Source organism: Sarcophilus harrisii, chromosome 4, assembly GCF_902635505.1.
Source record: "Sarcophilus harrisii chromosome 4, mSarHar1.11, whole genome shotgun sequence".
NCBI lineage: Eukaryota > Metazoa > Chordata > Mammalia > Dasyuromorphia > Dasyuridae > Sarcophilus > Sarcophilus harrisii.
This window is the reverse complement of record NC_045429.1, coordinates 427,827,784-427,841,281: the sequence shown is the minus strand read 5'-3', so window position 1 is coordinate 427,841,281 and position 13,498 is coordinate 427,827,784. Positions and strand designations below refer to the sequence as shown.

Below are 13,498 nucleotides of genomic sequence, written 5' to 3'. Positions count from 1 at the left end.
AGGATGTTGATATGTCAAAGAAGGTCAAAGGATGAAAAGTCTGAAATTCATATCAAAAGATTGGTTAAAAGAGCTGACAATGTTTAGCACAGAGAGGAAAGGGGCAAGGGTGCTGTTATATGCTAGCTGCCTTCAATCATTTGAAGGGCTATGACATGGAAAGAGAATAATAGATTTATTCTGCTTTACCTCAGAAGCAGGAGCTGTGGGTAAAAGTTGCTGAAAGACACATTTCCTCTTGATATCAGAAAAATAGCAAAACTTCCAACAGTGGCAAATCCAAAAGAAGGATCCTTGAAATGATTAAGAAATGACATCTTTGCTTTCAAATAAATTTCTAGTAGTCACTTAGAAGAAGACCCTCATTTGGATCTGTAATTTTGGTGGTGTTTAGAAGGTCCTTCTCATTCCTTTCTTATCACATCATGTGCTGAGGAATCTTAACCCCAGTCTGACCTTTGCATAGAATGAGCCTTTCTGAATCCAGCTCAGCTTTCTCAAAAAGCAGGTTCCTCATCCCTGCAGGGAAGTGGGGTGGGGGGGGGGGACTACAAGAGAAGGAAGAGAGCTCCAGACCTGGCAGTCCAGCTTTGCTAATAGAACTTCTCATCAGTGGCTACTAATGACTGAGATGATCCAAGGAGGAAGGTGGGGCTGGGCTTGGCCTGGGATGAATCAGGCCATCCTGTAGGGCGGGTATCTCCTGCTAAGACACGGACACAATTAAAACCCCTATAAAAGTTCCTCATCTCACTTCAACCAGGATTCTACACACGGCTTTCCAACCAATTGCCTCATCCTGCCTGTGCATTAGGTAAGTCTTCTTTTGAGGAACCTACTCTCACTACAGATGTCTTAGCATATTGTGCTTATAAAACTAGGGCTGTCATTTGCAGAAATGGACCCGTAGGCCAATGCTGGCTACAAGGCAGGTGTGTTTTGTCTTTCATTAGGCTAAACTTGAAGTAGGATAGGAGAGTATGTAGGAGTAGTGCTTCTGAAGCAAATGGACTTATTTTAACTTCCCTGGAACTTCAAGTCCAGAGAGTAACACTGATTAGTTAGAGAGGAGGCTAACTTGACTGGAGACTATTTGAGCACATTGTCAGAATTTTTTTTTTGTCAGAATTTTGTCAGAATTTTTATTTTTATTGACCCTCTAAAACCTTTAGAATCCACCAGAAATTCACATATTCATGATTTTTTAGAACAGGATAGGACCTTAAAGGTCATGAAAGCTGAGCCTTTTTGCCACACCAATCTCAGCATAAATAAGCTCTTTGAATCACACTAAGTTCATTGGGAACTACTATCACCTCTAGTTATGTAATAGTAGTAGGGAGACTGCTGGCCTCCCAGAAAAAATGGGACTCAAATGGCTTTTGGGAGATGAGTTTAGGAATTTATTCAAAGGGGGTTGAGTTTTTAGTATATGTGGAATCTTCTAAAGAAGCAGGTTTTTTTAATGACTATTTTCCTGATGGCCAATCTTTATAAATCAATATTAAAGTTATATAAAGAGATTTAAGCCAGGAACTTAAGCCAGTGAATGTTTTTTTTTCCCTCCCCTCCCCACTAGAACAAATGAGCTGATTCATCCACTATTTTCATTAAAAGAAACATGTCTAAGAAAAGATTTGGGGTTAGGAAAGACCTAAGAGTTTCTATTTAATTTAGCAGGGAGGTTATCTAAATGAGCTTTCTAGAATATTTCTTTTTCTCTCCTCTCTCTCTATTACTTTTTCTTTTTGTCTCTGCCTCTCTCCCCCACTCTCTATCTCCCCCCTTCTTTTTCTCTCTCTCCACCCTTTATCTTTTTTCTCTTTGTCTCTGTCTTTATCACTCCTCTTCCCTATTTCTATCTTTCCCTTTTTGTCTTTCTGTTTGTTTCTTTCTCACACACACACACACACACACACACACACACACACTCAAGGAGGAGGAGAGAGAGACAGAGACAGAGAAACAGACACACAGACGGGAAGATAGAGACAGAGAGAGACAGAGACAAGAGGCAGAGAGAAACAGAGAGACAGATTCAGGAACAGAGACAGAGACAGAGATGTGGATAGACAGAGAGAAAATTTCCAAAGCTACAATTTCTCTGGTCCTTTGAGGCTTCATCTGTGATCATATGATTTTCATCTCAATGTCTCTTGATCCACTTTATCTATCATTCATACTTCATTGCTTTCTTTTTGCTCTTTCACTCACTTTAGCTTTTTAAGGCCTTAGCTTTTAAGGCCCAAGACTCCAACTTTATTTTTATTCTAGGATAGTAGCTCTTACCTAGTCATTACCCCAAATTCATTTCTTTCTATATTAATTTAACTTAAGTTCACTTCCATAAAGTATTCTTCCCTTCTCTACTGGCTATATATATACCACAATCTCTTTTCTCATCTAGCTATATCTTCATTCCCAAATTCCTGGCTATTGATGTAGCATTTATCTTTCCAAATAATCCCTTTTCTTGTAGTTTATCAGGATACTAGAGAAATGTTCAAGTGAGATCTCTGAGTTCTCTGAACCAAAACTACACTTCTACATAATTCTAGTGACGATTCCTATGAAGATCTTGGTCATAAGCTTATTTGTGAATGAATTGTGGTAGTTTTTATTGCTTTTGGGATATTGCTGCTATCTAATATATAGATATAGAAATTCTTGGGCACCATATTGTGGGAAGAAAGGCAGTAAGATCCCTTCTAGGGAACCCCTTCTCTGAGGCTTTATTGGATGCTCCATATCTTGAATCTTTTTCCCCCTTTTGAATTTAAGAAGCCTAAATGTCCCCTTATATATAAAGGAGGTACTCATTTTGAATCAGAGTTGGAAGGGACCTCAGCATTAGTTCATCTAGTCATGATCATTAACAAAAATAACACCGTTTACTTGAAGAATGGCTCCCAAAGCAGCCCATTCTATTTCTTGTTGTTCAGTTGTATCCAACTCTTCTAGTATGGATCATGCTATCCAAGGGATTTTCTTGGCAATGATACTAGAGTGTTTTGCTTTTGCTGTCTCCAGTGGATTAAGGCAAACAGGAGTCAAGTGACTGCTCAGTTATTCAGTTAGTAAATGTCTGAGTCCGGAGATGAACTCAAGAAGATAAACCTTTCTGACTCTGGCCCAATGCTCTATCCACTGAGCCAAATGTCTGTAATCTTTAAGAAGTTTCTTCTTACACTATTCTAGAAGTTGTTTCTTCCCAATTTCTATCTATTGTGATTTCACACATTTACAAGGTAGAATAACTACCTGTCTCTTACAGTTAGTCTATAAGCTCCATTAAAGTAGGGATTGTTTTATTCTTTGCATCTGTATCTTCAATACTTAATATAGTAAATCAGGAGCCATGAGAGCCACCATTTTTAGCATGCTCTTAATAAATGCTTGTTGGTTGACTGATACAGTGAAGACGATTCAGAAACAAAAATTATGCCTGAGATTGCTAGCCATCTTTTAACTGGGGGTTATGGGATGTTGTCTTTCCTTAGCCTGAACTTGAAGATGCCTCAGTTGCTTGGAAACATCGATGGGATCATCCAGGCCTTCACCCGTTATGCCAAAACTGAGGGTGATTGTACCACACTTACCCGTGGGGAGCTCAAAAAGCTCTTGGAGCAGGAGCTTGCTGATGTCATTGTGGTAAGAAAAAAGGATCCAGTGGGAAAGGAGGGAAACTTATTTATATTTGGAGATCTTTTGCTTCAAAGATTTATGGAGGGTCAGCTAAGTTCCAGCCTCTTAGCCCTAACTATAGTCTTATAAGCAGAAGAGAAAAAAAGCATGCCAGGCAGGGGAGGTAAGATGGGCTGCACATGAAATGCTTTTCATAGTGAGCTCTAAATGGAAAATACTTTTAAAATACTATTTTATTATTAGATTCTGATACTTAGCACAGAATCTGGCTCAAATAAACAATTAATAACTGTTAATTTATTGACTGGATGGTGACATGGAATTAACTTTGGGTCCTCAATGTCTATTCTAGTGGAGACACAAAGTTTTGTAAGACATGTCTCTTCTGATCCCTATTCCTCACCCCTAAATTAGAAAAACTTCAAAATAGTACAGCAATGGCAATTCTGTTCCGTAGTCTAAGTTGTCCTTAGCTAAGGTCAGAAAAGCTTTAGGTGAGATTGATCCCAGAGACTGGCTAAGAAGAAGTAGAGGGTTGATGGTGGAGGAAGTCCTCAACCAATGAAATCACAGGTAATTTTTCTGATACCTGGTTAATGGAAAACCAGAATGTAAAGGTTATCAGGTAAGTCATTTCCTGCTAGAAGTGTACCATGCTAAGCAAGGGGAGGATCCTGGAGGAAATCCCTTACTGTCAAAGCCATGTCAAAAGTTCTAGCATAATTTTTCCACTCAATTTTCCTTTTGCTTTTGGCCTAGAATTAACTCCCTAAAAGAAATACCTTGTATTGAGATTATTTGGAGTTTAAACACAGCAATGATATTGTTTCAAAGGCAGCATTCTACAATCTGCCTGTTCATTTGACATCTACCTTGTACTGGGAAAAACATGCATGGCCCATGGAGGACCAAGCACTTCTCCCTGGTAGCTGTGCCTCCACTCTGCTTTTAATTAGGTATTTCTATTCATGGGACTGATCTACAGAAGGTCATTTAATTAACCCAGGAAAATTAGATATATAAAAAAGACCCAAAGAATCATAGTCAATTGTACCAATGTACTTCTAGCTAATTAAGGTTCAAGGACCAAGGAAAGATAGCACTTTGGCTAGATTTAAAGTTAGAAGTTGTTGAGTCATTTTCAATCAAGTCCAATTCTTCATGACCCAATTTAGGATTGTTAATTTGTTTTTTTTTTTGGGTGGGGAGGGGGGGAGACAAGGATACTGGAGTGGTTTTCCTTCTTCAGCTCATTTGAGAAACTTTGGCAAATAGGGCTAAGCAAGTTGACCAGTGTTTCATAGCTGAGATGTCTGAGCCCAGATTTGAATTCATGAAGATGAGTCTTCCTGACTTCAAGCCCAGTGTTCTATCCATTGTACCTCCAAGCTGACCAAAGTCAGAGAATCTTAGTTCAAATTCCAGCTTAGTTCTTTCTACCTGTATGATAACATAGGAATCACTCTTAAGACTTATTTCCTCGTTTGTAAAATGAAGGTTTTGGTCTACTAGAGCAATTCTCCGCCTTTTTGTGTGTCAGGAACCCCTTTAGCACAATCTGGTGAAATCTATGGACCTATTCTCAGAATCATGTTTTTAAATGCACAAAATAAAATATAGAAGAGTAAAAGGAAATCAATTATATTGAAATACAATTATCAACATATTAAAAAAAAAAAAACACTTCACCAATTCTAGATAAGGAACCTTTGGTCTAGAGGTTCTATTCTAGCTCTAAATCTATACCCTATGAAAAATGCAAAAGGCAGAGTGGACTCTAAGTCATATACTCACTAGAAGGGACAAGGAGGCTTAATAAAGATCAATCTTCTTTCCAGAAACCCCACGATCCTGCCACAGTAGACCAAGTTTTCCGCCTACTGGATGAAGATTCCAAGGGGACTGTGGATTTTAAAGAATTTCTTCTGTTGGTATTTAAAGTGACACAGGCTTGCTACAAGACACTAAATGAAAGTCCTGAAGGAGCTTGTGGAACTCAAGAGCCAGAAAGTCAGCACCCTGGGAGCACTCAGCAGATGAGAGATGATCACACCAGCACAGGAAGAGTTGAGAGAGAACAAGACCATAATAGGAATAGAGAAGAAGAGCGGACATTTCCAGGACAAAATAGAAACAACCTGACCACAAGGACTCAGACTCGGGGACAAGACTTTACTTCTGCTGAAGTATGTGGTCAGGAGAGGCAGCCTGAAACCCAGGAACAGGAGAGAGGAATCCAGCAGATTAGAGACAAAACTGAAGGGCAGAGGCAGACTGAAGCGGGTACCAGGCAGACCAGGGAACAAGGCAGGACCCATCAGACAAATGAGACTGTAACTGGAGGTCAGTCTCAGATTCACACTGGTACCACTCAGATCAGAGAACAAGGCAGGACCCATCAGACAAGTGATACCCTGACTGGGGGTCAATCTCAGACTCACACTGGCACCACTCAGAAGAGAACAAGGCAGGACCCATCAGACAAGTGATACCCTGACTGGGGGTCAATCTCAGACTCACACTGGTACCACTCAGACCAGAGAACAAGGCAGGACCCATCAGACAAGTGATACCCTGACTGGAGATCAATCTCAGACTCACACTGGCACCACTCAGACCAGAGAACAAGGCAGGACCCATCAGACAAGTGATACCCTGACTGGGGGTCAATCTCAGACTCACACTGGTACCACTCAGACCAGAGGACAAGGCAGGACCCATCAGACAAGTGATACCCTGACTGGGGGTCAATCTCAGACTCACACTGGCACCACTCAGACCAGAGAACAAGGCAGGACCCATCAGACAAGTGATACCCTGACTGGGGGTCAATCTCAGACTCACACTGGCACCACTCAGACCAGAGAACAAGGCAGGACCCATCAGACAAGTGATACCCTGACTGGGGGTCAATCTCAGACTCACACTGGCACCACTCAGACCAGAGAACAAGACAGGACCCATCAGACAAGTGATACCCTGACTGGGGGTCAATCTCAGACTCACACTGGTACCACTCAGACCAGAGAACAAGGCAGGACCCATCAGACAAATGAGACTGTAACTTGGAGGTCAGTCTCAGATTCACACTGGTACCACTCAGATCAGAGAACAAGGCAGGACCCATCAGACAAGTGATACCCTGACTGGGGGTCAATCTCAGACTCACACTGGCACCACTCAGACCAGAGAACAAGGCAGGACCCATCAGACAAGTGATACCCTGACTGGGGGTCAATCTCAGACTCACACTGGTACCACTCAGACCAGAGAACAAGGCAGGACCCATCAGACAAGTGATACCCTGACTGGAGATCAATCTCAGATTCGTATTCATATTTCTCACTCTGGGAAACAGGATCAGAGCCATCATAAAAATGAGTGGATGACTGGAGGTCAGTCTCAGGTTCACACTGGCACCTCTCAGGTAAGAGAACCAGGCAGGACCCATCAGTCAAATGAGTCTATGATTGGAGGTCAGTCTCAGACAGGGATCACTCAGAATAGAAACCATGAGACAGGGTATACTGTCAAGGAACAGTTGGAAACTGGCTATGGCTACTCTAGAGGAACAGAGACCCAAGGACAGAACCAGATAACAAGAGGAACGGTAGTAGGGGGACAGACTCAAACTCAAGCAGGGGAATGGGACCAGACTCAGGCAGGAAGTAGTCAGGGATGGAGCCAAGAAAGGAGCCAACAAACAAGAGGTCAAGGTCACAGCCAGATGGGGAGCTCTTTGTCTGGGAGACAGGACTACAGTGGAAGTCAGACAAGTTGCAGCATGACAGGAGGGTTACTAGAGAGTGATGACTGTCAGACCCAAGAATCCACTATTGGAGGACAGGACTGGAACAGACAGCAGACGAGGGAGACAGTGGTTGAACAGCAGGATCAGAGAAATCTACATGCAAGCGAATCAGAAATTCATGGGCAGAAAACCACTCAGCTTGGAGGAGCAAGCCAGGCTCAGGGAGGAAAGCTAGGTCTCAATGCCCAGAGCCTCTACTCCTACTTCAAAGATAACAAGCCATGAACATCAACTCCTTGATTCCCAATGCCCAGGAACAAGAACAGCACAGCTTGGGAGGCATTGAACAATTCTACCTTTCTTGGTCAGATCAGACAATAAATCAGTCTGTAATCCACCTGCATTCCAGTTGGGTCTTGATTAGGCCTTTTCTCCACGTTGCTTTGGGTAAGCCCATCCTTGTCTTTCTAGCTATCTTTTGTCATATGAATCAGGGGTACTTGGGTTAAACATGGTAGACAATTCCCTTCATTCTGTCCTCAAAGTGAAGTTCTCATTTTCAACTTTGCCACCCTGTGTTACTAGAATGTATCTTCCAATGCATTATTAAAAATTGTTTTAAGATTACCAGCCTCTTCCTCTTCTTACTGTCTATGTCATTTACTCCTTCCACATAATACTGGGGCTAAAGAAGATTCTGCTCATTTGTAAAGCCAAACAGGACCCATAATATCCAATGGTATTCTTTAAATAATTGATTAGAAATAGTCCAGGAAGTATCCATTCAAGACATGTAATGATAGACAAACTCAATCAGTTATCTAACTGCATACTGTAATCTAGGAGATATGCATTTTTCATCCACTTGGGTTTTTCTTTGTGGACTGATAGGCCAATGTCTTTTGAATGACCATAGATATCATTTAAAAGTATTAGCAACTCTAGGGAATTAATCAAGAAACAATTCAATTAATTAACAACTTTTATAAAGTTACAGGATAAAAGAATCCCACAAAATTACCAACATTTCTGTATATTACCAACAAAACCCAACAGGAAGAAAGAACAATTCTTTAAAAAAATTTTTTTTTATTGACAGAACATATGCATGGATAATTTTTCAACAATGACCCTTGCAAACAGTTCGGTTCCAACTTTTCCCTTCCTTCCCTCCACTTCCTCCCCCAGATGGCAGGCAGTCTCATACATGTTAAACATCTTAAAGTATATCTTAAATACAATATGTGTGTACATATTTATACAGTCCTCTTGTTGCACAAAAAAAAAAAAAAAAAAAATCAGATTTAGAAAGGTAAAAATAACCTGGGAAGAAAAAAAATGCAAGCAGTCCACACTCATTTCCCAGTGTTCAAGAAAGAACAATTCTATTAGAAATAATTGCAGAAAGCACTTGACAGTCTACCTGCCAAGAAACACACAAGATATATTTGAACACAATTTACAGAACATTCTTCACACTAAACAAATGGAGGAATGTTCATTGCTTATGGTAGGATGAACCAATATAATAAAAATGACAATGCTGCCTAAATTAATTTACTCATTCAGTGCCATTCCAATCAAACTACAAAATAATTTCTTTGGGGAGCTAGAAAAACTAATGACAAAATTCACCTGAAGGAACAAAAGGTAAAGAATATAATTGAAATCAATGAAAAAAATTATAAAGAAAGGAATACTAATAGTATCAGATCTCAAATTACAGTACAAAGTGGTAATCATCAAAATAATTTTTTTGTACTGGATAAGAAATAGAGTAGTGAATCAATGGAATAGATTAGGTGCATAATTATCTTTAATATATGAATGGATAGTATTTGATAAACCCAATGAGCCTAACTGCTGGGGTAAGAACTCACTATTTGACAAAAAGTGTTGGGAAAACTGGGAAAAAAAATATCTGGCAGACACTAACTATTCACTAATATCTCAGATATATATCAGCATAAGCTCAAAGTGGATATATGATTTATGCCATCATCATAGAGGACATCTTGTGCAAAATCCAAAGCAAGAGGGATTCCTTATGAACACTGATGTTGCTAACTTCAAATAATAGTGTGCTCATAACATCAAGGTCTGAAACATTAAAATTCTTTCTGTCACAAAAATCACAGATTTTAAGTAAAAGGGACTTTTGAGGTCTTCTAGTCAAATTCTCCTTCATTTTACATTTGAGGAACCTGAGGCATATAAAAGTTAAAGTCCAGTCCAGAAATGGTAAGACCTTGTTCAAAGTTATACAAGTCATCAAGATGTGAACACAAGTTGGTTCCCACTGACCCACATGCCTAAAAAAAATATAGATTAAAATAATAACTAGCAGCAATAGGTGGTATGATGGATAGAGCACCAGCCTTAAAGTCAGGAGGATCTGAGTTCAAATTTTCCCTCAGACACTTAACACTTCCTAGCTGTATGACTAGGCAAGTCACTTAATCCCAATTTCCTCACAAAAATAAACAAAAAATAAAATAATAATTAAAGAGAAAATATGGCAAGTATTAGAGACACTATAAAATAATCAAAGGAAGCGATCACTTCTCACTAGAGTAGTGTGCTGAAAATGGGTGACCATTGTATCATTAACAAAAGCTTTGTTGAACCCTGTGTGGGCATGCAGTGAATGCTATAACAAGTGTCCCAACACCTGTTCCTGTCCTCTGGGTCCTTACACTCTCTGGCACAAAATACAAAGGTGGACAGACACACAAAAGGACATGTTAACAAGTCAACCAACTCCTTACAAATCTGAAATAAAATTGATAAGTGTTGTGTTATGAAGATAAAATGAGATAATATTAATAAAGTGCTTTAGAAACCTTAAAGCTCTACATAAATGCTTGTTATTATTAGGTGCTATGCTATAGAGCATATTCTTTGTAAGGCACAGATCATACTAGATGAATTCTAAAATCCCTTCCAGGGATCCCTTCCAAATCCCTTCCAAACTATGGCCCGTGGGCCAGATGCGGCAGCTAAAGACCTTTATCCCCCTCACCCAGGGCTATGAAGTTTCTTTATTTAAAGGCCCACAAAACAAAGTTTTTGTTTTTACTCTAGTCCGGCCCTCCAACAGTCTGAGGGACAGTGAACTGGCCCCCTATTTAAAAAGTTTGAGGACCCCTATGACATAACCATGTGAGCAGACCTGGATTCAAACACATTCAAACCCTGAATCCGGATTCCTAGTTCTTCACCTACTCTGTGCTGATCATGTTATTCTGAGGGGAAATAAAACATGGTGAGGGTGGGAGGAGAGAAGTCAGGGATCAGAGTCATTCTAATCACTCAAGCTCATTATTGTCATTTTCAGCAACTCCAATCAATTGCCAAATCGTGTTTTACCTCCATAGCATCTCTCATGAAGGACTAAGGAAGAAGGGGATCTGGGTGCTTTCTGGCTTTTTCTGAATATGCCCGCCTCCCTGTCCTTGCTAGGTTTTGTCATTCAGAAGTTTCTTTGGGACTTGCAGATTCTATTTTGTTTCATGAAAAGGCCGAGAAGAGAGTAGTTTGGGAAGAACAGGGAGAAAGTAATACACAGACATAATCACCACCCCTAGGGCTTTTAGGGCTGGTACCTAAAATCATCACCTGATGCCTTGACTTGTGTCAGTGGATAAATGAACAGCAGAGACTGCCTCATCAAGCTTTCTTCATTAGGAATTCTGCTATACTTCATTGCTGTCCCCTGGAGGTCACCAGATTAAATGCATCTAAGGAGCAATTGCCTATCACTTCTTGGGGAAGAAGGAGGAAGCAGGAGCTAGTCAGACAAAGCCCTCTCTAGCAATTGCAACTTAAGGGTTTTATAGTGACCTAATTACATATAACCCAAACTAGTTAAAATGAGACTTTCCCTAGGATTGACCCAAGTCTTCACTTGTAGTGCTTACATACAACAGAGGAGAAGAAAAAGAAGGGGAATCTTAAGCTGCTTTCTCTGTGAAGATTGACTAGGCAAACTGCCAAGAGATGGTGGTGAAGTGGGGGGAATAGTATTCAACTCTTGCCCTGTTCTTCCCATAGTCTTTAGACCTCCAGCTCCCATTCTCATTCTCTCTTTCCTGTTGAATGAACTGGATACAGCATATCAAGGGCATGCCTGAACTTGGTATTCTCATAGCCCAACAGTCTTAGAAGTGCCGAGTGATTTACAATGTGATGAAACATGTTTGAGGAAATGTTTGAGCTGAGGCAATAAAATGGTCATAGGCATGTCTCAGAGGGATGCTGTATTTTCTTTTTTTAAGTACTATTTTAATAGCATTTTCCCTCAGTTACATGTCAAGAAAAAATTTAGCATTCATTTCTATAGAATTTGAGTTTCAAATGTTTCTGTCTCCTCTTCCCTCTTCCAAAAATGTTAGGCAGTTTGATAATAGTTTATACATCTGCTATCATGTGAAATATATTTTCATATTAGTCCCAGTTGTGAAAGAAGAAACAGATCAAAAGAAAAAAGACCATGGGAAAGAATAAAGCAAGTGAAAAAAATATACTTCAATCTGCATTCAGAATGCATCCGTTCTTTATATAGTTATGGAGACCATTTTCCTTCATGGGTCCTTTGTACTTGTCCTGGATCATTGTATTGCTGAGAAGAGCTGAGTCACTCATAGTTGATCATTACACAATGTTGTCAATACTGTGTACAATATTTTTCTGGTTCTGCTCATTTTGCTTTGCATCAGTTCATACAGTTCATACAATTCCAAATTTTCCTACAATCTGCCTAGTCATCATTTTTTATTGCACAATAATATTCCATTATATTCCTATACCACAGCTTGTTCAGTCATTCCCCAATTGATGGGCATCCCCTCACTTTCTATTGTGTCTTCTGCACTTCTCCTAAGAGTAAGGAAATGAGTGCCAACACCTACTTATCTATGGGTTAAGCTTTTTGACCTGGTCCAATATAGATTTGTTTTTCAATTTGCATGGCGGAGGTTGTCCGACCCTATTTCTGAGTTGTTAAATAAAAACATGTTATCTTAGTTTCCCATTCTACAGAAGAGAAAACTAAGGTCCATAAAGAGATATGATGGCTCACATATCAAAAATCACAGCACAGGTCAAGAGTAAAGGAACAACAGTCCTCTATATCTCCCAGGCTGACTATTTAGATATGTCCCCTATAGAGCTACTTCCCTACCAGAGAGATGAAGAAAATTACAACTCAAATCCTGCCTTAGTCACTTACTAAGTTTGTGTTTGAGGGCAAATCATGTAAACTTTTTAAGCCTTAATTTATTTATAATAGAAGAGATTGAACTAAAGTTCATGATCTATGTTTCTATGTTCTAGTTATGATCTATGATTCTATGATCTTTTGTTGTCTCTAGTTAAATTAAGTTAAGCTCAAGGTTAGGACAAAGATCATTTTTCTTCTCTGGCTTATATATGTTCTGTTGCTTCCTTTCATGGCTAGACTTTTAAGAAAGGGTTGTCTTTGAACCAATTCCTATAGGACTTTTCAATTTTTTAAGTTTTTCTTCATTATTTCATCTGTGCTCTACAATAACACTACAAGATGGTAGATAAAGCAGGATGAGCAACCACAGATTCAGAGACTCAGTGCCTTGCAGTGTGTGATGGAAAGAATTAGATATCCCTTGAATATTGACTTTCTGGTCCTAAACGTTAACTAAAAATTTTCTAGGAAAAAGTAATATTCTTCTCTAAAGAAGTGATTTGACATTATTGATCAGAAAAAATACAAATTAAGCAATTCTGAGATACCACTACACACCTCTCAGATTGGCTAAGATGACAGGAAAAGATAATGATGAATGTTGGAGGGGATATGGGAAAACTGGAACCCTGATACATTGTTGGTGGAATTGTGAATGGGTTCAACCATTCTGGAGAGAAATTTGCAACTATGCTCAAAAAGTTATCAAATGGTGCATATCCTTTGATCCAGCAGTGTTGCTATGGGCTTATATCCCAAAGAGACCTTTAAAAAGGGAAAGGGACCTGTATGTACAAAAATGTTTGTGGCAACCCTTTTTGTAGTGGCTAGAAACTGGAAACTGAGTGGATGCTCATCAGTTGGAGAATGGCTGAGTAAAT

The 13,498-nt window shown here is 39.6% G+C and overlaps 1 protein-coding gene across 1 annotated transcript; it reads left to right on the top strand.

The window, feature by feature from the left end:
* The first annotated feature begins 749 nt into the window (after window positions 1–749).
* Window positions 750–8,008, top strand: LOC100913611 (cornulin). Its single transcript, XM_031967563.1, is given in 5 exon segments — window positions 750–814; window positions 3,501–3,651; window positions 5,484–6,100; window positions 6,102–6,711; window positions 6,713–8,008. Coding segments are annotated over 4 exon segments (2,334 nt in total). The 5' UTR covers window positions 750–814; window positions 3,501–3,513; the 3' UTR covers window positions 7,682–8,008.
* The last annotated feature ends 5,490 nt before the right edge of the window (window positions 8,009–13,498 follow it).